Source organism: Balaenoptera borealis (genome assembly GCF_965194805.1).
Source record: "Balaenoptera borealis genome assembly, chromosome: 7".
NCBI classification, from domain to species: Eukaryota; Metazoa; Chordata; class Mammalia; order Artiodactyla; family Balaenopteridae; genus Balaenoptera; species Balaenoptera borealis.
The window spans coordinates 20,484,291-20,511,855 of NC_138864.1; the positions used below are offsets into that span (position 1 = coordinate 20,484,291).

General features: G+C 38.3%; 1 protein-coding gene and 2 pseudogenes across 4 annotated transcripts in view; 2 read left to right on the forward strand and 1 right to left on the reverse strand.

Annotated features, from left to right (window-relative positions):
- PRKAR2B (protein kinase cAMP-dependent type II regulatory subunit beta) overlaps positions 1–27,565 on the reverse strand; it is a 103,173-nt gene that overhangs the window by 54,343 nt on the left and 21,265 nt on the right. For both annotated transcript variants that reach the window (XM_082399872.1, XM_082399873.1), the window contains exon 2: positions 19,104–19,139. In XM_082399872.1, coding sequence (XP_082255998.1) covers positions 19,104–19,139 — 36 coding nt within the window. The remainder of the gene's footprint in view (positions 1–19,103; positions 19,140–27,565) is intronic.
- LOC309632384 (glycine cleavage system H protein, mitochondrial pseudogene) lies at positions 15,225–15,816 on the forward strand (annotated as a pseudogene). The gene has a single exon. The product of its transcript is annotated as a glycine cleavage system H protein, mitochondrial pseudogene (transcript).
- The window catches only part of LOC309632359 (large ribosomal subunit protein uL22m pseudogene), an 86,671-nt pseudogene continuing 75,340 nt past the window's right edge, over positions 16,235–27,565 (forward strand). Inside the window, exon 1 of the transcript XR_014249532.1 lies at positions 16,235–16,336. The product of XR_014249532.1 is annotated as a large ribosomal subunit protein uL22m pseudogene (transcript). The remainder of the gene's footprint in view (positions 16,337–27,565) is intronic.

The window sequence follows — 27,565 nt, forward strand, 5'->3', positions numbered from 1 at the left end:
ACAAGTAGTAGGTCCCCAGGTTACCCACAACTTCTGTCCAACGTGGCTATATATTTTAGGTCCCCAAGGCCCCCTCCTTGGATTTGATCCTTTGCTAGAACAGCTCACAAAACTCAGGGGAACATGTTACCAGTTTATTATATAATAAAGGATATGATAAAGGGTACAGATGAACAGCCAGATGAAGAGATACATAGGACAAGGGCTGGAAGGGCCCCGAGTGCAGGAGCTTCTGTCCCCGTGGAGTTGGGGTGCATCACCCTCCCAGCATGTAGATGTGCTCACCGAACCCTGTACTTTGGGGATTTTTATGGAGGCTTCCTCACATAGCCAGATCATCATCACATGACTGATGATGATTAACGCAGTCTCCAGCCCTCTCCCTTTCCCAGAGAATGGCAGGTAGGGCTGAAAGTCCCAAGCTTCTAATCCTGGCTTGGTCTTCCTGGTGACCAGCCCCCATCCTGAAGCTATCCCCAAGCCCACCAGAAGTCTCCTCATTAGAACAAAGACATTCCTATCACCCAGGAAATTTCAAAGGATTTGGGAGCTCTGTGTTAGGAACAAGGATCAAAGACCAAACATTAGGACAAAAGATGCTTCTACTGCTCTTACGACTTAGAAAATCACAAGGGTTTTAGGAGCCCTGTACCAGGAACTGGGGACAGAGACTAGTATACATTTTTTCCATTATTTCACAGGGAGTCTACGGCATCCCTGCTTAGGACTGCTACCCCATATGCCCCAGCCCCACGATGGTCAGCAGCGTAGTTTTACCAGCTTTGCCGCTGGAGGTGGCTAACTTAAGAGTAAAGTGCAAAAAACTCCATGCCCAGAAACACAGTTGGGAATGGTGATCACGGCAGCAGACAAACAGCAAGGCTAGCAGGTTACCTAGCTGGAGGTTGTGGTCCTGGCTGCGGCAAACATCACACTAACAGACTAACCAGAAATTTTTAAAAATGCGACAACCACAGAAGAGCTTCAAAAGCTCTCCAAGCAACCATGGCCCACTGGAAGGCTGTGTGGGCACACAGGAGAAAGCGGACAGGGCCCAACCTATCCAAATATCCCGGGCTGTCCATGAGACTGTAGCACATGCAGAGAACACAGAGATGGCAGTCAGATGTTAGATACACTTTAAAACTACCTGAAACAATTCAAGAGAAAAAAAACCAAACAATCCAATTAAAATATGGGCACAGGATCCGAAGAGACATTTTTCCAAAGAAAGCATACAAATGGCCAACAGGTACATGAAAAGATGCTCAACATCACTAAGCACCAGGGAAATGCAAATCAAAACCACAATGAGATATCACTTCACATCTGTCTGAATGGCTATTAATTATCAAAAAGACAAGAAATAACAAGCCATGGTGAGAATGTGGAGAAAAGGGAACCTTTGTGCATTATTAAATTGGTGCAGCCACTACAGAAAACAGTATGGAAGTTCCTCAAAAAATTAAAAATAGAACTACCATACAATCCAGCAATTCCACTTCTGGGTATTTATCTGAAGAAAACGAAATCACTGTCTTGATTATTTACAGTAGCCAAGACGTGGCAGCAACTTAAATGCCCATCCACGGGTGAATGGATAAAGCAAATGTGGTATCTACATAATATGGAATACTATTCAGCATAAAAGAAGGAAATCTTGCCATTTGCAACAACATGGATGGACCTTGAGACCATTATGCTAAGTGAAATAAGGCAAACAAAGACAAATGCTGTATGATCTCACATGTAGAGAATCTTTAAACAAACAAACAAAAAAATCCAACTCAAAGACAAAGAGAACAGATTGATGGTTGTCAGAGGGGAAAAAAAGCTACCGAAATTTGAACATGCTCCCCAACTCACACATAGATCCATCAGCTAAAGGCATTTGACTATAACCTCTAACCAATCATGGACTGAAAACTAAGCCATGCAGACACAGGGGCTAACCCTGGAGAGCCAGGGTTAAAATTTTTTTAATTAAAAAATTTAAGGGACTTCCCTGGTGGCACAGTGGTTAAGAACCCACCTGCCAATGCAGGGGACATGGGTTCGATCCCTGGTTTGGGAAGATCCCACATGCCGTGGAGCAACTCAGCCTGTGCGCCACAACTACTGAGCCTGCGCTCTAGAGCCCGCGAGCCACAACTACTGAAGCCCATGCGCCTAGAGCCCGTGCTCTGCAGCAAGAGAAGCCATCGCAATGAGAAATCCATGCACCACAATGAAGAGTAGCCCCCGCCTGCCGCACCTAGAGAAAACCGGCGCGCAGCAATGAAGACCCAATGCAGCCAAAAATAAATAAGTAAATAAAATTTATTTAAAAAAAGAAAAAATTTAAAAAGCAGAGACATTAGCATCTACACACCATGGTGGAGACAGAGTCCATAGATTTAGCCCAGCAAAGTTGCTAAACAAAAAAACAGCAGAAACAAGCCTGACATGGAGTAAATCAGAATTCAGAATTGCTACAAAATATAATCTAAAATGCCAGCTCTCAGCAAACTTGTAAGGCATGCAAAGAAACAGGAAAGTGTGTCCATACTCAGGAAAATAGGCAGTCAATAGATATTGTCTCTGAGTGGGCCCAGCTGTTGGCCTTCTCCGACAAAGACCTCAGAGCAAACCATAATGCTTTGGAACTAAAGGAAGCCATGTTTAAAGAATTAAAGTATGATGACAATAACTCAACAAAGAGAATCTCAATAAGAGGTAGAAATTATGATAAAGAAACAAATGAAATTCTGAAATAGAAAAGCACAATAACTGAGATGAAAAACTCACTAGATGGGTTCACCATGTTTGAGCTGGCAGAAAAAAGAATCAAGAAACGTGAAGAAAGATCAACAGAAATAATTCAATCTAAAGAACAGATTAAAAAGAATGAATAAAAATGAAGAAAGCCTCAGAGACCTGTAAGATAACATCAAGCATACTAACCTGCACATAATGGCAGTTCCACAAAAAGAGAGAAAGACGTAGGAAAAACAGGAAAAAATAATGGCCGAAAAACTCTCAAACTTTATGAAAACTGTTAACTTACAGATCTAAGATGCTCAATGAACCATAGCCTAGAATAAACACAAAGGAATTCATACCTAGGCACATTTTAGTTAAACTGTTAAAAGTCAAAAACAAAATCTTCAAAACAGCTAAAGAAAGATTTATCATATATAAGGGAAAAATAAAATAATTAATGGTTAACTTATCAGAAACAATGGAGATCAGAAGGCACTGATGACATATTCAAATTGCTGAAAGAAAAACATTCTCACAAGAATTCTGTATCCAGCAAAACTATCCTTTAAAAATGAAGGTGAAATGAATTCATTCTCAGATAAACAAAGACTAAGAAAATGTATTGCTAGCAGATGTGCCCTACAAGAAATACTAAAGGAGGCCCTTTAGGCTGAAAGGAAATGACACCAGAGGCTAACTCAAATCAGCAGGAAGAAATGAAGAGCACCAGAAAAGATAAACATTTGAGTAAATATAAAAGACTGTATAAATACACACATTTGCTCTTTTTTCTCTTAATTTTTACTTTAAAAGACAGGATTGCATAAAGCAATAATTATAACACCAAACTGTTGGGTCTGTAACATATATAATACATATGTCAATAACAGCACAGTGAGCTGACAGTCTAACCTTGCCTCCTTCCACTCCTCCAAGTTCACACACCTGAGCAAGGCAGTCTGATCGTTCCATATGGCTATCCCCACGAAGAGATCACCTCTTCTCAGTTTGTTCCTGGGTAATAACTGAGGTGAAAGGGGTGGCGAGGACAATATGGACTTATTTTGAAACATCAGGAATCCATCTTGACCATTCTTGGGCATGACACATCTCTGACCAAAATTTTTAATGCTTCTCACAACATACAGAATAAAGCCCAAATTCTTACCAAGCCTTTCAAGGACACCCCCCCCCCCCATGATCTGATTCTAAACTATTTTTCAAGACTTTCCTCCTACTATAATAAAGCCCATATATTTCTAACCTTATTAGACTATTCACTATTATCTCAACACATTATTATTTCACGTGGTTTCCCCACTGGAAATGTATCCCTTCCACTCCCCATTCCCACCTATCAAAATCCTACTCTCTCCTCAAAGCTCTGCACAAATGCCACATCCTCCCTGACACTTTCCCCAAGCACGAAAGTTAGAATTAAAGGTTCCCTTCTAGGTAGGAACACAGAATGCACCTTATTTGTATCTTCATTCCAGTGGAATCATGTGGGGGGCTAAATTCTAAACAATATATGAGGCAAAATCTCCAACAGTCGATGTTATTCTTGAAAATCCCATAGGAAGCCACTGCTGAAGACGGCCATATAGTTCTAAGTCCACAACAATGCGTTTTCTCTCCAGCATTAAAACAGATTGCTTTTTCTTCTGTTGAGCAGCAGAAGTTGTTGCTGGCTTACATTAAGAAGCCATGTTGTGTGGGAAATGGATTCCTTTGAACCCTAGAAGTGCTCTTACTCTGAGAGGCATACAGGAACGGAGCAAGCCAGCGAGAAGGGTAGACCCCCATCTCCGCCTCACCCACTGAGGGCACAAACTCACTGAGTGGACTGTCCGTCTGTTCCTTTGCGCACAAGCTCCCTGTAGAGTGTGTACTATGGAATCACAGTGGTGGCACCATAACCCAGCTCTGCTGTGCCATCCTACAGCTGTCTGGTAGGGCAGTCATGGGTACAAGGTCAGCTCTTCCACAGGCTTGGGCACAAGCTAAATTCTACTCATCTTTAGCAATCTCACTGAACAGTGTCTTGCAAATAGTGAGTTAATGTAAGTGCTTTTTAATTTAACTGAAGGGACAGCACAACCAACCAGATACAAAGCCATCTCTTCTACAGTTATCAGAGTATAAACATTCCAAAAACAAACATTTTTTTGCACCAAAAAGCAGTTCTCTCACAAATTACAAACCCTTGCAAGTCTAGAAAAAAAAATCCAATCTGATTTAAAAATTCAATAACTTTGCAAAATACGAAGGAGCCAGGTGGTTGGCTGCTTTTAATGTTCAGAAGAAAATAACATCAAAAAAGTTTGTGAAAGGAAAATTACAGTGACCTTCAGCCTCCCATTTTATCTCTTAGAAAAACTTGTATAAATGTAAAGCATTATTTCTTCCTCGAGGCGTTTTCCATTAGTACCCAGATGAATTGATATTCAAGATAATAGTTCCATTCTTTTAAAGAGAAGCGACATTTTTCTGGTATTGTTATTTACTGTCACTCTGCGTGTAAAGCATTATTCTATCATGAAACGGTAATGTTTCTCAACAGAAAAAGACAAATCCAAATGGGTCACCTGCAGTCATACAGGCAGGTGGTGAAACAAGTGACAGGAGCGTTCCTCACACCCAGAGCTCAGGGCTCATCAACTGTCTCTGATTTCGCAAAGGTACTGAGTACACTGCAGATGTCCCCTTAGGCTGGAAAGGAAGTTCACGAGCCGTGGGAGAAGCCGCCTTCCACGAACACAGAGGGCTTCCTCAGGGTAGTCAGTCTAACCTAGGAATCAGCTAGCAGACAGGATCCTAATAACCCAAAATAGGGCAGATAAAATTACTTCCCGGGGAGGTCAGGGTTTCCAAGCCCTGTGTCCTAGCAGACCCCTGACAGGAAAACGAGACAACTTCCAGGTCAATCCAGGATGGCTGGGCTAATTAATTAGAACCCTTTCCTGGGATCTTTGGGGGGCTTGAACCAGAGGGAATGTCAGGTGGGACTCTTTCTGGTGGCTACTGCTGTAAAGTGTGGAGCTGTGGTGGTCATATTCCCATCATGTGGAGAAAGCAGCCTACAGCAGGGGAGAGAATCAGAAACAAGAGATGGGGAGATCCCTACCAGTGTTCAAAGCCCAGGTGCCAGGTGCCCAGCTGCATTCCTGCCCTCCCTGTGGCTGGATGATTTTGTGAGAACCCCACCGCCACCATTATTTCAATAAACTTTCCAATTTCACTTGATGGAATTCAACGTGCATTTCAGTCTCTCACAATCAAGGAGACCTCAGAAATTAAGGGGAACACTGGTTCAGAAAGATCAGGACAATAAGGAAAACAAGATAATAAAGGTCCAACCAATACCAAAAATAACTAAAAATAAAACCATACAGCAGTCACTGATAAGGAAGTAGTATTTGCAAAATAACACGTTCAAAATCTAATGACTATTCAATGGAATTCTAACAACAAAAGTGGGTGATACGTAACTCGGGGACCATGTATGTTTCTGACAGAAGTACCCATGATTCTTTACCTATGATATAAGTCAGAGAACGCAAATGATAAAGGTAGTCTGCAAAACTGAAATTCTTCTCTTCCACCAAGTTTTGCTGTCTTGCAGAACAAATAAGGTTGGCCTTAGGTCTTCAATTTAGTTTTTATGTTCCATGGATTTCAGAACCATTGACTGGTATTTTTAATAGTTTTATTATTATTTTTATGAAAATGACACATGCACTCTGCAAACAACTCATTTTTTCATTATTAAAGTTTTGTTTTACTATATGCAAAATGCCTCTAACTTTAGCGAAGCTAACACACGCAAACGACCTTTCATCACTGACTATTTGTAAAGCTGTGCTTGGTATTTATGACAATAAAGTACTAAAAAGGGTCCCTGCACCCTACTAGCTTATATCCTGCTTAGGGAGATTGATTCATCTAAGACAGGAGTATAAATTATTATCCGTGGTTATACAGAGTGACTGATCTACAGTGTGGGGAAAGGGCATGGGATTTACAAAAAACTGAGGTGTATCCCAGCTCTACCACTTTTTTCCTGCCACTTATTAATTGTGTGACCTCTTTACATTACTAAGCATTATCAATCTCAACTTTTCTCAGCAGTAAAATGTGGCTATTAAGACCTACCTCACAGAGGTGCTGTGATTAAATAAGTGCCAGCTGTATAAGAATCACATGAGGTGTAAACCTTGAAAAATAGATTGACATATTTGGCTTAAGCTGTCAAAAGACATAAGGACGGAGTAGACTAGATAAACATTCACACTTGCTTATGAATGAGACTAAGCTGCAGTCCTTTGCACACACAATTCCCCTGGAACGCTCCCCAAGCCCTGCCACCCTGTGCTTCCTACCTGTTGGCCCAAATGTCACCTCCTGGGAGAGGCATTCTCCCCCATGCCAACAGGTGTCGTGAGTCACTCAGTGAAGAACTGAGTCACCCCACAGATTCTTATTCAGGATGACACCTGAGTGGGGCTTTAGTCCCTAAGAAAGTCTGTGCTGAAGAGCACACACCCATAGGGAAACTCACTGGCTTCAAGCTTTACTCCCCAGACAAGCTGAAGGATTTTGGACCAGTTATTTCACTTCTCTGTGCTTCAGTTTCCTTGTTTACAAAATGGGGATAAAAATAATAACTTACTCAAAAAGTTGGTGAGAGGATTACATGGCATATTTTAAATCAAAAAATGTTTACAATACAATAGGCAGCCACAGCTAGACTGGATGGGGAGGTTTGAGTTACGGGGTAACAGAAAACAGGGTTACAGGGTAACTGAGTCTAAGTTCTTCAGGGCCTTGAGTCGAATATCAATTTAAAATGTATAGAATTTATGATGTGTGATACGTAGGATATTATGACAAAGATGTGCCAGATGAATTAGGGAAAAGAAGGAAGACTAAAGCAAGAGAGATTACTTAGCCTTGTTACAGCGACCTATGTGTGTTGTAAGTGGTACGGTGCCAATAGAAATAGAAAGAAAGGAGAAGCCACAGTGAAAGTCAGCACTAATCCAGCGACAGACTAGATACAGGGCCAAAGCTATTAAGTGTACACATGAATAATTTAATTAACAGGTATGGTTTCTATCAAGAACTCACTACAGTACAACCAAATCTGATTATCACATTACACTGAGTTACTGAATATCAGAAACAAATGTTTCTAATGAAACGAATATGGAGTATTACTAAGTATAAGCAAATAAGCAGCAGTATCTTTTTGAAGCAATATGAAATTAAAACGTATTATTTTTATGGTACAGAACAAGAAGTAAATTCTAGCACAGTAATATAATATACCAATGAAAATTTTGAGAAAGCAGTCTGTTAAGATGCATTTTTTATACTTAACTCTTTCAAGCAGATTTTTTTTGAATATTAATTCTAAGTTATTCTGCAACATCAACTTTCTTCAACATTTGCCTAAATGATGATTTCAAACAAAAATTACTTGAACAAATATAGCATTCTGGTGAGAAAAAAGTTAAACATCATTTACAGGGAACTCAATTTATTCCCTCTACCTGCATTTGTATCTTTCACTGAAAATTATTAAGACTAGAAAATGTATAGAAAATAGGAAACTAATAGATGATCCTTCTATGTCATACACTGTGCTAGGGACCTGAGCTCACTTAATCCTAACAACCACTGTAGCGGGTAGGGCACCCAATGCCCAGTTTATAAATGAAGACACCGAAGCCAGAGTTCACACACAGCTGGCACACCATGGAGCGCTTGGATTCTTACCCACGTCTTCAGATGCCAAAGCACAGGAATTTTCACCTACAATGCCCAGTCTCCTGGGTCTACATAAAAACAAAACATATCACGGATAGCCAAGACAGGGATTTCATGAACCAACTAGGTAAACGGAGAAAAGGGGAACAACATTCATCGTTATTATAAAATACCTTTGCAAAACACAACTGGCTATGCCTATGAAGGACCTTCATAAACTATGGAGTTTATGCCTTTATTTTGTTTCCACAAGGAAGTACTCTTCATGACAGCACGGAGCTTGTGTATCTTGCTCACCATGGCAATGCCTTAGATCTACAATTAAGAATTTCCAGCACACTGAAGACACTCAATATTTGTTGAATGGCAGTAGTTCCATCTTCGTCAGCAGAATGGAGTATTTGAAAGAGCACAGGGTTGGCAGACAGAAGGTCTGAATTTGAATCCTGTCCTGCCCCTCTGTTGCTGTTACCCTGGACAAGGGCTTAACCTCTGTGTATCAGTTTTCCTTACCTGTAATGTTAGGACAATACACTACCTGTTCTATAGAGGTGCTTTAAGAATAAAATTAATTACTACGTGCAAAGCACTCAGAACAGTTCCTGGCTTATGGGAGCCCTCAATAAATGGCAGCTATTATGATTATTCAAAGGGTTTCTCAGTGGAATTCCAGGTTCTAATTATATACAAGTTTGTATACAGAATGGACCCATAGCATGGAACTAAAATTCTAACTTTTCAATATAAAATATCTTTACCTCATGCATACCACATTTCTAATGCCCTTAGTACTTCTGAAGTTAAAAAAGGAAGAATTAAAAAAAAGAAGTCAGTATTTTATGGATGAAAATGGTTTGGGAAGGAAAACCATGAGAAGTGGTTTACACAAATGTTCCTTATGTATTTATTTCATTTCTCTGCTAGATTCCCAATCTAAAATTAACCTTAAGTAACAGGATTTGAGTCATCGAAACAATACAACATACTATTTCAGAGCTGCACATGTCCTTAAAAGGCACAAATTAGAACATATACTAATTTCCTATGTATGAAAAAGTGTTCTTGCAGTTTTATAAAACTACACTGTGATTATTATTTTAAAAACCCTGAAGTATATATAATCTCAAAGAACATGAAAATATGATGCAGAAACAAAATGTCATTTCCCTATGCCATTTCTTGCTCTATGGTTTGGATAGAACAATGGTTGCTTGTTATATATACTGACTAGCACATCTGAATCATAATTAACGCCTCTTGTTGGGGTTACGAGGTGCTTCAACCAACAGTTTCTAAATAGATAATTCCTAGTTCTGATCCCTCATTATTCACCTAAAACAGGAAAGCATATTCAACAATGTTCTCTGAAATATACCTAAAATTCAGAGCTGAATTCTGTGTTACAAAATGTGTTTTGACTTGTACTAAAATAATAGTTGATATGTGTCAGTTATATTTTAAGAACACAATTAATAATTGATGTTATGATCAAGCAGATTCATTCTAGGAATATAAGGATAGTTCAATATTAGAAAATCTGTTAATACAACTTACCATATCATTATGTTAAAAGGGAAGAAAACAAATGCTTGTATGAATGCCATGAAGGTATTTGACAAGTTCTATCCTTAATTAAAAAAAAAAAAAATCTCAGTAGTACTAGTAATGCTACTAGGAAACATATTATATTCTTACTATTCTTTAGGAAATGGGTTAAATATTTTACATTGATTATCTCATCAATTAGTTAAGAATACCCCATGAGTTAGGTACTCTTACCACCACAGAAGATGAACTAAAAGTTCAAAGAGACTAAACAACCCTCTCAAGGTCAAGCAGTTAGTGAATGTCAAAGCCCAAATTTGAACCCAAAGCCATCTGACCTCAGAGCTCAAACACTTAAATCAGTAAGGGGAAAAAAAATTTTTTGGAACAGGCAGTTAACAGAAAAATAAATACAAATGGCCAAAATTAATGAAAAGATCCCAAGCCTCACTCATAAATTTTTTTAAATGCCAACTAAAACTAAACTGGGGGGAACACTGTGTGAAGCGTCTTTCATGGATTATCTTCTGTTTAATCACTACAATCATTCTGTGAGATATCTCCATGTTCTACCTGGAGAAACAAAGGCAACTAAGACCAACATACACACACACACACACACGTGCGCGCACACACACACACACACTTTTAGTAAGTGGATATGTGAGTAGCAGAGCAAATACTCCAACCTAGGTCTCTGAATCCAGAGCCTATACTGCCTCCCCTGATAAGAGAGATGCTAACATTTTGAAGCAATGTTTAAGTTAAAGGCAAAAATAAAATAACTCCTGGCCTTCAGCCGCTGCTGTCCATGGCCTTGGGCATCTGCTTACTCCAGGCCACAAGTGACTGATGGCAGAGGTCAAGTGCAGAGCAGCATACTATGAAAAAGGACTTATAATAAAAACAGCCCTACTAGTGATAAAACACAAATACTCCTCTTATCTTCCTGCTGAAACCCACGTCATAAGCCTTAAAGACCAGCTCAAATGGCACCCTTTCTGTGAGCCCCATGCCCGGGAAGAACTGTACATTTTCTCCTTTTCACTTTGTGGATACTCTGGTATTTAGCACACTCTGAGTCACAGCCAGCTTCCCTGCTAGACTCGGAACTGTCTAAGGGCCCTATCTTACTCTTCTTGCATCCCTAGCACTGTATCTGGCACAAAGTAAAGAATCAGTAAACGTCTGCTGAACGGATTAGTAAATGAATTAAAGTAGTATTCTCCTGGAATGCATTATCTAGTGTTGGTGATTACCAAGCTTGAAATGAGCTTCTAATAACAAAATATAAATGTAAATATATTCATACTAGCAAATTGGTTTGAAAATATGAGAATGACCTCTGGGAAAAAATAATTTGGGGGTTAAAAGCTCTTGTCAAATAACTTTAAAATAAAAACAATGAATACCAAAGCTACAAAATCCTTCCAAAACAAAACAGAAGGAAGCATATGTGCCCTGAATCAGATTCAAGATAAGATCTGGAACTTCTGCTATTTCACTACTTTTCTTGGGGACTTAATCATTTTCTGTTTGGGGTGATTTTACTGAGTTTTTAATGTGCCCTTTTACACAGTGGGTGTGTGAGATTCAAAGAGTTAATTTCACTTCTGAATTATTCCAAATGCTAGTTTAGGGAAAATTAGAAGATTTTAGATCTGTTAAAAGTATACTATAAAATTCAATGCTCATGTTATGGCTAAAAATTGCAGAGTGGCTAATTATCTACATGTGAAAAGAAAATTAGCCAATACATAATTTGGAGCTCCATTTTCACTTTTGTTATAAGAAATAATGACATATTAGAGCAAGTAATGCTCAACAGCAGTCCGTGACAGCAATACGTGGCAATCAATGGGGGCATCGTGACCAGACAGTGGACGTGCCCATACAATGTAAGAACTCACAACAGGTGATAACCGGGAACTGCCCCACTGCTGGGGATAACCGTCAGAGCTCTAAAAAAGCAGATTTCAAAATTTCAGGGAGCCATTTTGTGAAAGACAACGACAGCAGAGTCATGACAATTAAATGCAATATAAAATCTTTGGATGAGCTTGAACGAAAAGAGAGAGAGAGAGGGAGAGAGGACACAGCAAGACAACTGAGGAACTGGACTCTAGACTATAGATTAGATAACAGCACTATATCAAACTTAAATTCCTTGCACATTATATTATTCAGAAAATGTCCTTGTTCTTAGGAGACATGCATGAGGTATTTAGGATTCCTAAAAGGTTCAGTTAAAAAACTAAAAGTGTGTGTCCGTGCATGTGCAAGGAAGGAAAGAAAAGAGCATACAAATGTGGCAGAATAATAACAGCTGGGAAATCTAGATAAAGGCGTTCAATGAACTATTCCTCAAACTTTTCTATAAGCTTGATTTTTTTCAAAATAAAATCCTGAGATTAAAAAAAAATTCAGAGACAGGTCTGACCTCCTGAGAAGGCACTGGCTCAAGATTAACAGGTCATTTCAATTTGTTTTTCAATTCAGAGCCAAAACCACAGAGGAAAATCATTATACTCTTTTTTTTAAAAAAACTTTAATGTACAAACAATAAAAAGAGAGGCCCATATTAAAGGATGAACATAAAATAGTGTTATGACTCTTTAAGGCCTTTTTATGACAGACTAAGACACAGAGTTGAGCATTTTATTGTTTTGTTTTGTCTTAAACTATGTTCAAGAGAGCTGACCACTAACATTTTTGAGAGCCTAGACACTCTGCTTTATAAAAACCATCTAACTTAACCAGCATAACAAAAGTGAAAAAAAAAAAAAAGTGAATACAGCTGCTGTGATCCCAAAATGAAAGAAAATGAAAATAAGGAAGTAACACTCAATGAGGTAAATAACTTACACGCAAATTTACACAGTAAATGGGTGGTTTGAACTCAGGTCTGTATAACTCTACATCCTAGGGTCTTTCCCATATAATATACCAGATGAACAACAAAGCAACAGAATTGTTGTTTGGTTAAAGTTTTACTCTTCAAAGATTTATTCAGCTACTACCTCTACTACTACCAATAATTTTTAATAATAATTACAACAATAAATAGTATGTTTCCCATTTTTCCACCAAAAAGAAGAATCTTCCAAAACAGAAAGTCCATAATAAGCTCTAAGAGAAATTAAATGCAAAACTATCAGTGTTAATTCTATCAAAACTCTAAAATAGAGTATGTATATGACTTCTGTGTATTTAAAAAAGACAAGGTAAGAAGTGATTACTCAGAGCATAAATGGATTAAAAAAGAACAAAAGCAGTATTTCTTTTTCTTTTGTTTAACAATAGGATTATCGGGTACTGTAAGGTTATGGATGATCATACTGCAATATATAAATGTATCAAATCAACATGCTGTACACCTTAAACACACACAATGTCACATGTCAATTATATCTCAATAAAAATATAAGTAAACAAACAAGCAAACAAAGGTTATGGGGTGCTGTCAGGAAGATACCAGAGATACATTTACCTGGATTTCAAAAAACATCTGACAAAATGAAGCAACTGACAAAGGATTAACCTCCAAAATTTACAAGCAGCTCATGCAGCTCAATAACAAAAAAACAAACAACCCAATCCAAAAATGGGCAGAAGACTTAAATAGACATTTCTCCAAAGAAGATATACAGATTGTCAACAAACACATGAAAGAACGCTCAATATCATAAATCATTAGAGAAATGCAAATCAAAACTACAATGAGATATCACCTCACACCGGTCAGACTGGCCATCATCAAAAAATCTACAAACAATAAATGCTGGAGAAGATGTGGAGAAAAGGGAACCCTCTTGCACTGTTGGTGGGAATGTAAATTGATACAGCCACTATGGAGAACAGTATGGAGGTTCTCTAAAAAACTAAAAATAGAACTACCATCCGACCCAGCAATCCCACTAGTGGGCATATACCCTGAGAAAACCATAATTCAAAAAGTGTCATGTACCACAATGTTCACTGCAGCTCTATTTACAATAGCCAGGACATGGAAGCAACCTAAGTGTCCATCGACAGATGAATGGATAAAGAAGATGTGGCACATATACACAATGGAATATTACTCAGCCATAAAGAAACGAAACTGAGTTATCTGTAGTGAGGTGGATGGACCTAGAGTCTGTCATACAGAGTGAAGTAAGTGAGAAAGAAAAAACAAATAACGTACGCTAACACATATATATGGAATCTAAAAAAAAAAGGTTATGAAGAACCTAGGGGCAGGACGGGAATAAAGACGCAGACCTACTAGAGAATGGACTTGAGGACATGGGGAGGGGGAAGGGTAAACTGGGACAAAGTGAGAGAGTGGCATGTATATATATATACTACCAAATGTAAAACCGATAGCTAGTGGGAAGCAGCCGCATAGCACAGGGAGATCAGCTCGGTGCTTTGTGACCACCTAGAGGGGTGGGGTAGGGAGGGTGGGAGAGAGAGAGAGACACAAGAGGGAAGAGATATGGGGATATATGTATATGTATAGCTGATTCACTTTGTTATAAAGCAGAAACTAACACACCATTGTAAAGCAATTATACTCCAATAAAGATGTTAAAAAAAATCTGACAGTTTCATCATCATAAGTCTTGTAGAACTTATCCTATCTACGCTATAAGGCAAGACCCTACTCTTCCAAATGCCCACCTGTTTTTATCCATTAATCACACTCCACTATATGCCTTTCATTCCTGAACCAAGTGGAAGACTAACTTATGAAACCCTGAAACTGCTACAAACTCTTACAATTCTAGGAATTAATTTTGTTTGAAAATACTGAGTGAAACTGATTCCTTTTACTTATAGAAATAAAAACCAACAGGTTTGTGGGCAGGCACTGAAAACACATGAGGAGAGTTCAGCAGAAAAAGTGTTATTTATAAAAATGATCTGAAATTATGTATTTGTTAAACACATCCTTAATATAAACATTGCCCTCATCCTCATGAACCATAACAAAAGAAAAAGGTATAAAAGGGAGAAATGTTTTGTTTGAAGTATTCAAGTTGAAATATTTACTGTTGATAGGTGCGGTACGAATATCAAAAGCCAAAACCTCAAAGATGTAGGAAACTCAGTCAAATTAGGAATATATCATAACACACTATTTTTAAATTTTCGTTCAGTCAAAAGTGATTGAGGCTCTAGATGCTGTGCGGAGACCCTTTGCACCGCTGCGAACATGGCGCTGCGAGTGGCGCGCAGCGTGCGGACCGCGATCTGCAGCCTGCGCGCCATCTCTGCGCCCAACGCGCCCTGCCCGCCGCGGCCCTGGGGACTGCGGGCAGGCGCCGTCCGGGCGCTGCGCACCGGCCCCGCTCTGCTGTCCGGTCGTAAATTCACAAACATGAATGGGTAACAACAGAAAACGGTGCTGGAACAGTGGGAATCAGCAATTTTGCACAGGAAGCTTTGGGAGATGTTGTTTACTGTAGCCTGCCTGAAGTTGGGACAAAATTGAACAAACAAGAGGAATTTGGTGCTTTGGAAAGTGTGAAAGCTGCTAGTGAACTCTATTCTCCTCTATCAGGAGAAGTAACTGAAATTAATGAAGCTCTAGCAGAAAATCCAGGACTTGTCAACAAATCTTGTTATGAAGATGGTTGGCTGATCAAGATGACACTCAGTAACCCTTCAGAACTAGATGAACTAATGAGTGAAGAAGCATATGAGAAATACATAAAATCTATTGAGGAGTGAAAATGGAACCCCTAAATAAACTAGTTTGAAACAACTTAATCTAGCATAGTTGTCTTAAATTAGTGGTGGATAGATTTTTAAAAAGCAACTTTTAGCAAAAGAAGCTACTGGAAACATTGTTGCCTGAAGAAAATACCCCTTAACTTCCTAATGATTTCAGATAAACACTATGCATCTTTTTCACAACACCCTGTGATTTTTAGGCTAGTCTCCAGTTATAATACTCAGAATTCCTGAAATTATCTGTGGTAAAACTAGTTATAAAAATTATGTAATTCAAGGATAACATTGCTATCTTAACCTTATATAATATTGTAACTTGTTTACAGCCATCCCTGGATTTGGGTCAAAATACTCAATGAACTTGCCACTGGAAAGAAATGACAGTGGAGAAAAGTTTGTTAGTTGTATAGTGTCCAGTGAAGAACATTCCTATCTTAGTTTTGCAATGTACTGTGTTTGCTGGTGCTATTTTTATACAGTGAAGCAACAGCCTTGCAGGAAAATAAGAAACAGTTTAATAATAAAATATTCAACTTCTTAAAAAAAAAAAAAAAAAGTGATTGAAAAAGAAACGTGATTGACTACCTAGAACTACACATAGTATATTTATTGTTATAATGTATACATACAGTACTTACTGTTGTAATTATTATTAAAAAATAGACAAGTCAGGGGCTTCCCTGGTGGCGCAGTGGTTAAGAATCCGCCTGCCAATGCAGGGGACACGGGTTCGAGCCCTGGTCCGGGAAGATCCCACATGCCGCGGAGCAACTAAGCCCGTGCGCCACAACTGCTGAGCCTGCGCTCTAGAGCCTGCGTGCCACAACTGCTGAAGGCCAGGCACCGAGAGCCCGTGCTCCGCAACAAGAGAAGCCACCGCAATGAGAAGCCCACGCACCGCAGCGAAGAGTCGCCCCCACTCGCAGCAACTAGAGAAAGCTTGCGCGCAACAGCGAAAACCCAACGCAGCCAAAAATAAATAAATAAAATAAATTAAAAAAAAAAAAATAGACGAGTAAGAAATAAACTCTTGTATCAAGAAGTAAACTCTTGTATCCTACATTTCTGGCTCACTTATTTTTTTTCCCTTAAATTACAGGTTTCACATTACAAATTTAAAGTTACAATTTACTTCTGAAAAGAAAAAGTATTTCTGAATTAAAACTTCATCAAAAAAAGATATCCTAAGAAATATTTTTAATTATCAGATATGAATTTCCCTATTTTAAGTAGATATCTAGTTTTTTTATGTTCAGGAAATGCTACTTCAAAAGAAACTGAAGTCTAATCTACTACTGCATTGAATTACTTTTCGCCACTAGATTAAATTAACAAAGAGAACTGTAGAATTTCCTCCCCAAGATGTCTTAAGACAGTTTCTGCTTTCTTTGTCAAAAAAGTTTTAGATAAAGACCATATTGTTCTTTTTATCCAAGGCAGTAAATATAATTTTATTTCCCTTGCCTGAAAGACTGAAAATGTGTATAAAATGCTTACCACAGTGCCTGACCCATCAGGGGTATTCCATAAGTCAGTTCTCTTTTCCTTCCAATAATTAATGTCAAAATTCATTCTCATAGTGCTTTCCAGCATGTTATATTATTAGGGTAACAATATTTACACCTTTTAAGGCTTTTACAATATGACTCCTGAACGTTGATATCATTTCATTTTTCTTTAAATCAAACTGTTCCCTGTTGTTTTCACTGGCATTTCCTATTGCCTATCACTTGGAATAAATGCAACATTTGACTTGAACGTGTATTTCTTTGCCGGCATTCTAGCTTGTCTGCATTTCCAGCCAATCTTGCTGAGATACACTGGACACAGATTTAGCAGTGGTGGTGGTGAGTGAAATAAGGGTGTTTCAAAACGAACCTATATACTAGAGCCCCTGATCCTTCAACTGATGCTAAGTATACTGAACAACAAATATTAATGGAATTTGCCCAGAAATAAATGTCTCATGTCAGTTTGAGGCAGAAAGGGAGACAATTTATTTTAAGAGTCTTAACTATGTTCCTACAGAAAGAATCTTACATCACGGAGACAAGATATCACACTACTGATTCTGTCTTATTGTTCCTCTCTGTTTCCACCACTGCTCATGAAAGACTACATATTACACCAGAATACGATCACTCTTGATAGCTCTACTCTGGGATAAAGTCTGATTGATGCCTTACTGACATAAACATAATCTCTCATTCCATGAAAGGCATTATAATCTACACTTTGTTTTCAACATTAAAAATAGATTATGTCTCAACATTACAAAAAGCTCAGGAGGATAAAGTAGATACCATCACAATACAGCATATTATCCTAATCCCTGTCTTTTTCCTTATAGACCTGGTCACCACATAATAAGAGTTAATTATACCAGTAACTGCTGACAAATTAAAAATAAAACTCAATCTTAAAACACATTTAATAATATAGCACAGATGGAAATTAGGTAATTTTATGAAACAAATGACTCATTTGTATTATATAAATGTCAAAGATGATCTGTTTGAAATTATTTCTTGTGTTTTTCAACCAAAAAACTCTAGTTATATATAAAAGAAAGTCATTTTCTCAAACCAAACATGGTAGTACTTCACTTGTCCTCTATCTTTAGAGAAGAAGGTATTTCACAGAAGTGAATTTTCCAAACAATAGTTTATCCATTTCAGCGCCCAAACTCATTTAGGATAGAAATGCTTTCAACTGTGTACTATACTTCCCCACCAATGTAATGTAGGTGGTGCCCAGTATAGTGAACCAAATTTAAGCACCTGTCAATGGTTAAGGTCGCCCTCACTGTGAATATGCAGAAGGTTACTGTGGTATCTCTAGGACAGCAATAGCCCCTGGGGCATGAACAAATATAAAGCAATTTGCTCCTATTCTGAATAGAACCCCATGATGACAAGGTCTTATATCGGAGTGTTATGAGTTTTCCTGTCCTTTATTAAAAACTCTCCATCCCTCCCTGTTTCTAGAGTGTCCTTTACCCAAGTTCTAAATTACTGCTTCTAAACTGTGACTGGCAAACCAGATAACCATGTAGATAATAATTTATCAAGAGCAGAAATAAACAAATTGGGGTAAGAGTCTCCATACATTAGCCTCAGTGCACAGTGTGATTTTAAGCTTAGCCACTCAGTGGGTATTTCCAATTATTTTCTAGTTCTTGATTTTATCAGATGGTTGTGTTTTCTGGGAAAATGACTGACAAATAAGTTATTACTCTATAGCAATTATTCTTTTCATACCTTCTTATCCAATCCATTTTTAAAATGTCACCATTAGTGAGCAAAATCCATCATCAGACTTACCTGAGGCACGCCTCGTAAATCGGTTTATTACTGGAGCTGAAAGAGAAAAGCAGAATAACATGATTAGATAAAATTTTAATTTATCCAAAACCCTGAAAAGGACCTAAATCATTAAGTGATCCCATAAATTAAATAGGAGAAAGATATGAATGAATAAATAATGCAAGAAGAAAAACCATTAATATATGAAAATTAAACGTTTAAATTCACTAGTAGCCAAAGAAATATAAATTAAAATCAATATTTCACCTGTTAAATTAGTCCCCCCAACACACTTTAAATGAAAATCCCTAGTTATGTGTGACTGAAACTACTTAACTGGGACAGTGCCAATCTATATAATATTTTTGTAAACAATTTGGCAATTACATCTAGTGCCATAAAAGGTGTGTCTCCTTTAAGAGAGTAACTCTACTTTTAAGAGATTTATCCTAAAGAAATATTACTAGAGAAGGAAAAAGATACACACACGTGTGCACACACACACACATCTATTCAACAGCATCATTTTCACAGTGAAAAAATTTGGAAACAAAACTAAAAATGCTCACATATACTGATATCATTATTAGGTAAAGGATGGTATATTTGTGGTTTTGACAATTTTTGTGCAACCCAAAGGTCTATGATATGCAAATCTATCTGTGGAAGGCTGCAATTTCAGGCTGGTGTATGGGAATGCATTGCTCAGCTGGTAAGCCCACCCTTGGCCCACTCCCTGCATTCAACTTAGCTCTGTTGTTTCTTCTTGGTTTTGCTTACAGATATCTTACAGTTATCTCAAAACATTAGGTTTTTAAAAACTTTATTTCTTGAGAGAAGCAGGTAAGTTTACAGTTCATATTATATACAGAAAGGACATCATGTATTACACAGTATATTTTAGTAGCAGAATGTCATGGGTCTACTATGATACTTTTTAATACTTCAATACTTTTAAAACAGTAATTATAAAGACTGTTTACACTATGGAAATAGGTCAAGTAAAAAAAGAAGACTTAAAATTTTTGTCAGCATTACGGTTATAGAGCACAAAAAATATAGATGCTTCAGAATAAGTACTAGAAGAAAACTCTGTCAGATGTTTCACACTAATCCTTGCAACCATTCTATTAAGTAGCAGCACCGCGACATTACTGATGACAACATTTTACAGTAAGACTCAGAGATATGGATTAGTTTGCTTTAGATCACATAGTCACCCTGTGGCAGAGCTTGAGAATTTGAACTCAGGCACTTCTAGCACCAAAATGCTGCCTCACCAAGAACAGAAAGCAAAAATACTGATGCCTGAAATCACCATGTAACAGGTAAATATTTCCTTCCATATTGATCTCCATTGTTACTAAGGATTAACTGTGTGAAATCATTCACAAACCCAATTATTAAAACACTATAATTTTTTTTAAACACTATAATTTATAGCAAAATTATATATTCTGAGCAAGAGAGAGAAAATTTCCACTATTTATATACCAAAATAATTCAGCCATATAGCTGCAAAGTCACAAATTACTTATATAAAAACCTTTCATCAGGTAAAGTGTAGTTATATTTTATATATCGCATGCACAAAAAATCTTCCATCAGTTTTCTTGGACACCTTCAACCCTTTTTCACAACTCCTTCAGAACCTAGTCTAAAAAAAGCCTCCCCAGCAAGCTACAAGGACAGGGGAAACTTCAACCACAGGAATGCAGAATAGATAGTGCTGGCTGACCAAGGCAAGATGAAGGTAAAAAGCGTATCTCAGCCTTGGGGCAAGAAACAGAGCAGACACTCTCCTCCCCCTCTAGTCTCTCTAGACAATGAAATCACAGCACTGTGAGCTTCTGGTTTGAAATGTTGGGACATCTTTGTTCCCTTGGGGTCCCTTAGGTTTCTGTGCCTTTTTTTTTTTTTTTTTTTTTTTGGCCACACTGCACGGTTTGTTGGATCTTAGTTCCCTGACCAGGAATTGAACCCAGCCCTCAGCTGTGAAAGCATGGAGTCCTAACCACTGGACTGCCGGCGAATTCCCTGTGTCTTTCTGAAGTGTTTAAGGCAGAGATTTTCAACGAAGCGGCATCACCATCTAGGAGGTGTATTCTAAAGTTGTGGGAGCAATTTTTTCAACTGTCACAATAATTCAGAAGACATCCTTGGCATTTGACAGACAACATACAGGACAATCCTATACAACAAAGAACAGTCATGAATCCCAAAACTTTTGTCCTGCACTACTTTCACATATCCCACTGGACATTCATGTTGGCAAACAAGTCAATTTATAACCACCTGAGCCTAAATTCTAACACTGTTTATACATAAATACGATTATTATATGCAGTTTTAATATACATCAGATTTTCTACAACACAAATACAACATAAATCAAAGGAATTTGGGGTTTTTTTGTGGTATTTTTGTTTTGTTTGGAATTTTACTAATAGATGTTCATCATTTCAAAAAATCATGTCACTGCTATATCACTTGTGGTATCTGAATAACCAGTACAATACACCTGATCAGACTACATTTGCAGCTTTCATATTCTTATTGATTCTACATGTAAGTGGGAGAATCTAACTGCATTATGTCTTCTTGTGTACATGTAAGCACATACCTACTGAAACACATTTTACTTACTATAAATTAATTGCCTTATTTCTCCTTTATATTTTTGCTAGAAATTATATCAATTTTTAAATTGTACGTAGAGAGGTTCTATGACTATGACTTTCATTTCCCAATAGTAAATGGGGCACAGGACTGGGCAGTTAAGAAGATGGGGGCACCAGGCATGTGGTACCCAGTAGTTAAGGTAAACACTGGGTTTTGACAAAATTACCAAAAATCCAATCCCTCAAAACATATCCCTTCATATCCACTTGCAGGGATGAAACACAAGTGTTTCCTGTACCAACTCTTGGCAAGCTAACAATAACCTTCACAATTTTTTTAGACTTTTTAGTTTAGTTACCAAAATGGGGAAGAAGATTGAGATTCAGGGTGGAGACTCTGCTGTAAGTAAAGCGATGCGCATCTGGGCATGGGGTGCCTGGTGTTTTCTCTCTCAGGAACCCAAGTACAGGGAAGGGGAGCAGGCGGAAGGTGAGGAAGGACGCACCACCGGGCGCCGACTGGGGTCAGGAGGCGTGGGCTCCACTGCTGGCCCCACCGCCTTCCGGGAAACCTTGGATGAATCGTGAAACTTTGACCTAAATCCTCAATTTAAAAAACATGCAAGGTAAGATCTGTCCTCCTTAATTCAAGGGGGGTTTTATGAAAAAATAAATAAACATCTTTGAAAGTGCCCGTAAACTATAAGTTCCTATTCAAATACAAGAGATTGATGTTTACTATGAGCTAATATTACCAATTTTAACATTACATTTTTTGCATATACAAAGTAAACAGCAGCACAAATTCACAAAAAAGTTAGATGATGCTTTAAAATGTGCTAAGTCAAATTAGGTTTCCTCAGACTCTTGGTTTCCACCTTTATATTTTCCTATTCTATAGATACTCTGTAAGCGTATTTATACACACACACACACACAAACAATTAGGAGAATATAGAAGAAAAAATATAGCAAACGTATTATCTGCCTGGAGAAACAAATATGATTTAAGAATATACTAAACGCCCCTAACATTTTAAGGAGATATAACCTAAGATCTTAATGAATCCTAAGGAAAAATACAGAAATGTTTATATCGGTTTGACTTTCTCCCACGTGACATTCCAGCGCAACACTGAGAGTCCTGTGTTCCTATGAATGTCTTTGCGCTTGTCTATCCAGAGATCCCATCAGTTCCCAAACCAGACGGGTCTTAATTCCTCAGCCCCCAGAAGTATAACTGATTCAAGTCTTCTTTAATCCTGGAATATCCTTACAGGAAAAACGCTCTACTACTTGAGGTGGCTGAATGAGCCTCTCTGTTTCTAGCAGTGAAAACAGCCTCCCACACCTGTGACTGGAGTTCCCCGGAGCCAGCAGGACCTGCTTATCTTCTCACCTCTTTATGCCTGAAGCCCAAGATAAGCAGTGCCTGGTAGATAAGAGGCACTGAGTCAACAGCTGTGGCGTCAATCAATCAACTCTGTGAAGTAAACAGAGCAAGTCTCCTTGTCCCACTTATTCCACTGTCTATTGGATGTGGATGTTGGGCACTGGGAATGTGACAGAGTCCCTGCCTCTGAAGAGCTTGACCAAGTCGGGGGTATTTTCACATACTATGACTGCAAGGGCTTATGCCATGCACGCAGCTGCCCTAACGGAAAAATTTAGGTAAAAAGAAGTTCCGTAGAAGACTAGAAAACTTAAGAAATTCTATAAAAACAAAAGCAGTCAATTGAAAGCATGAACCAATGAGTTTGGCCTTCAGAAAGGAAACCCAGGTTGATAGTCATGCAGATAGTTTGCATCTCTGAGCGTAATGCTGGGAGAGGAGTTCCAGGTTAAAGAAATAAGAGCCCTGAGTTGTGATTTATGGTCATTAAACACACACACACACACACACACACACACACACACACACACACACACACAGCCACCCTATCTATATTGGAGCCACATTGGTTAAATGGACTTTTGCAGGAAAGTGTTCATATACCCTGAAGTGAGGTGTACACAACAATCTTGGAGTCAGCACAATAATTAGCACCCCTAGCCTCCTATGAGTCGCCTTTTCTAGCAATGAACACTTTCCAAATCTGCTGTCTAAATAAAAGATTCTAGACATTATGTCAATTGAAACCATGTTAACTAATTATATTTGACAGAATAAATACTTAGCTCAGAGTAAATTAATTTCTCTTATGCCTGGGCTTCAAAAATTAAAACTGAAATAAGGCTCACCCTTGAACCAAGGAAGAATTAACTTTTTAAAATATCAACAGCAATGAAAGCAAATAAACAACAAAACCTGAAATATTTTGCTAATTAACGTAACAGGCACAATTTTCAAACTTTTTTATACAGGTTTAATTTCTGACATTGAAAAGGACCATTTATTTTCTGTGTCTTTGTTAAAGCCATGTCTGCTCACAGTACTTCTGACTGGACATGATGGGAACTGTTTGAGAGGCCGGCATTTGGGGGACCAATTTTCTTCTTTCTTTTTGATTATACAGCATGAGATCAGGCATCAACCTACCCTACACACGGAGCATGGCTGCAGGTACGGCTGAGTGAAATGAAATAGACATTCAGCTTTTAAAAAATGCCAGCTTTAAAGACCACTAAAAAGATGCACAGTTTTGTTCTTTCTATTCACAAAGCAAACTCCTCAAAATATAACTGATATTCTAAAATACTGAGGTCATAAAATATAACTATTACCCTAGGGGGAAAATACACTCCTAGTTACTTTTGCTTACAAAGGAACTTGATTCTCTACTGTTTTTTTTTTTAATTTATTAATTTTTTTTTTGGCTGTGCTGGGTTTCGTTGCTGCGCGCGGACTTTCTCTAGTTGCGGCGAGCCGGGTTTACTCTTCGTTGTGGTGCGCAGGCTTCTCATTGTGGTGGCTTCTCTTGTCGGGGAGCACGGGCTCTAGGGCATGCAGGCTTCAGTAGTTGTGGCGTGTGGGCTCAGTAGCTGTGGCTCGCAGGCTCTACAGCGCAGGCTCAGTAGTTGTGGCGCATGGGCTTAAAAAGTCCCTCTACTTTTTAATTCATGAGGATTCTACCCTCTTAGGAACAGGAAGAAAAATATAGCTTTAGCTAGCAGAGTCCTAAGGTAGCTAAGCGTGTAAAACCACACACAGAGCTGATGTAATACCAATGTTGAGAAAAAGGCTCCCAAATACTTTTGGATTTTAAAATGTGGGCTCAGAAGAAAAGCGGGAGATGGGAAAGGTCATTGTCAAAACTACATCAATTCAGGAACTTCCCTGGTGGCGCAGTGGTTAAGAATCCACCTGCCAATGCAGGGGACACAGGTTCTAGTCCTGGTCCGGGAAGATTGCACATGCCGCGGAGCAACTAAAGCCCGTGCACCACAACTACTGAGCCTGCGCTCTAGAGCCTGCGTTCCACAACTACTGAGCCCGCGCGCCTAGAGCCTGTGCTCCGCAACAAGAGAAGCCACAGCAATGAGAAGCCCATGCACCGCAACGAAGAGTAGCCCCACTCGCCGCAACTAGAGAGGGTCTGCACGCAGCAACAAAGACCCAACGCAGCCAAAAATAAATTAATTAAAAAAAAATACATCAATTCAATCTCTACTTCCACATATGCTAAAACTGTCTCTTCTAAACTTATGGGATCAAGTATGTGCAAGTATGTATGTGCAAAGCAGATTTATGGAAACTAATGTTTTGTTTTTAAGAGTGAACAATCCAGACTAGACCACTAAGAATACTAGGAAAACCAAAAGCTCGGTGAGTTTGAACTGTCACACATCCCTGAAGTCACAATAAAACAGACCCAGAAAAGGGTAATTAAGAAAAATAAAGGGCTCTGAAATGAAGACTAACTGAGAAAACAATCAGGGGAATGTGATTAAGGTTGGCCTAATCATAAAAGTACAGTTTTAGAAAATACCATATTCAAATCCTCCCCCTTGTCTTCACAGAATGAAGACGTTCCTGCTATTCTAGGCTCAGCTCAAATGTCTCCTCCCAGAGAAGCCTTCCTCTAAACATTCTCCAGGTCCTCTCAATCACATCATCCTGCTTCTTTTCTTCCAAGCATTATCAGAAGACAGCTAGTGCATTATGTTTACTGTGTTTCTTTGCACACTACTGAGAGGGCAGTGTCCTTCCTTGTCTGTTTTACTACTGTATCCCCAGTGCCTAGAACACTGCTTGATATAATATGTATTTGGTTCAACAAATACTGAATGAAAAGTGCTAATGAAAAATGAGTATAATAAGGGTATTCCCTGACACTTAAAGATTATTTGGACAAATGTAAATGATAATTTATATACATATTATATTTACAAAACCCATAAATTAAAATACACTACCGACTGAAATGTAAAATAGACTTAAAAACAGTAGACCTTGACTGACTGGCATTTGGCTTTTTGTACAAGCAGCAAAAAAGAAATCCCATTTATGCCCCATAATTACAAAAATGTAACCCAGATGCTAGTTTCCAGCAAAAATAATGAAAAATTTCACAAGATAATCAGTGCAGAAAGCAATGGCACTTCTCAGTTAAAATGTGGAAAAAAGGATTTCAAAAGCATCCATGTTTCCAACGGTTTTATTTTTAATCAAGGTGAAACTGACATACAATGAAATGCACAACTCACTGAGTTCTGACAAATGCATACACCTATATAACCAACACTCCAATCAAGATATAAAACATTTCCAACACCCTGGAAAGGTTCCACAAGCCCCCTTACGGTCAATTCCCAGTATCCCTTAGGAAACTACTGTTAGGATTTCTACCACCATAGCTTAGTTTTGCCTGTCCGTGAATTTCATATAAATGTGAGATTTATTCTCACTGTTGAGAGCATCAATAGTTCTTTTTTATTGCTGAGTAGTATTTCATTGTGTGAATGCACTACAATTTGTTTATTCATTCTCCTGTTGATTTTTTTTTCCAGTTTGGGCTATTGTGAATAAAACTTCTGTAAATATTTTTATATAAATCGTTTTGTGAACATATACATTTCTTTTTCTTAAGCCAATGCCTAGAGTGGGAACGCTGGCTCATAGGTGAGTGAATGTTTAACCTTATAAAAACCTGCTTATTTCCTAAGGGTTTGTACCATTTCATACTCTCATAGGTAATAAACAAGAGTTCCAGTTGCTCTATGTCTTCGCTAACATAAGGAATGTCATCTTATTTTAGCCGTTCTTGTGAGTGTTTAGTGGCAACTCACTGTGGTTTTAATGTTAATTTCCTTAATAACTAAAAATACTGAGCACCCTCCCATGGGCTTATTGGCCATTAAGTCTTTTTTTTTTTTTTTTTAAATAAAACAGGTTTATTAATTAAAGGACTTCCCAAGTCTTTAGTACTCCAAATGACATTTGTGTTTTGGGGTTTTTTTTAATACATCTTTGTTGGAGTATAATTGCTTCACAATACTGTGTTGGTTTCTGTTGCTCAACAAAGCGAAATCAGCCATATGCATACACATGTCCCCATATCCCCTCCCTTTTGAGCCTCCCTCCCATCCACCCTATCCCACCCCTCTAGGTCATCACAAAGCACCAAGTTGATCTCCCTGTGCTATGCTGCTGCTTCCCACCAGCCAACTATTTCACATTCGGTAGTGTATATATGTCAATGCTACTCTCACTTCGCCCCAGCTTCGCCCTCCCACCCCATGTCCTCAAGTCCGTTTTCTATGTCTACCTCTTTATTCCTGCCCTGCAACTAGGTTCATCCGTACCATTTTTTTGTTTTTTTTTACGTTCCATATATATGCGTTAGCATACGGTATTTGTTTTTCTCTTTCTGACTTCCTTCACTCTGCATGACAGACTCTATGTCCATCCACCTCACT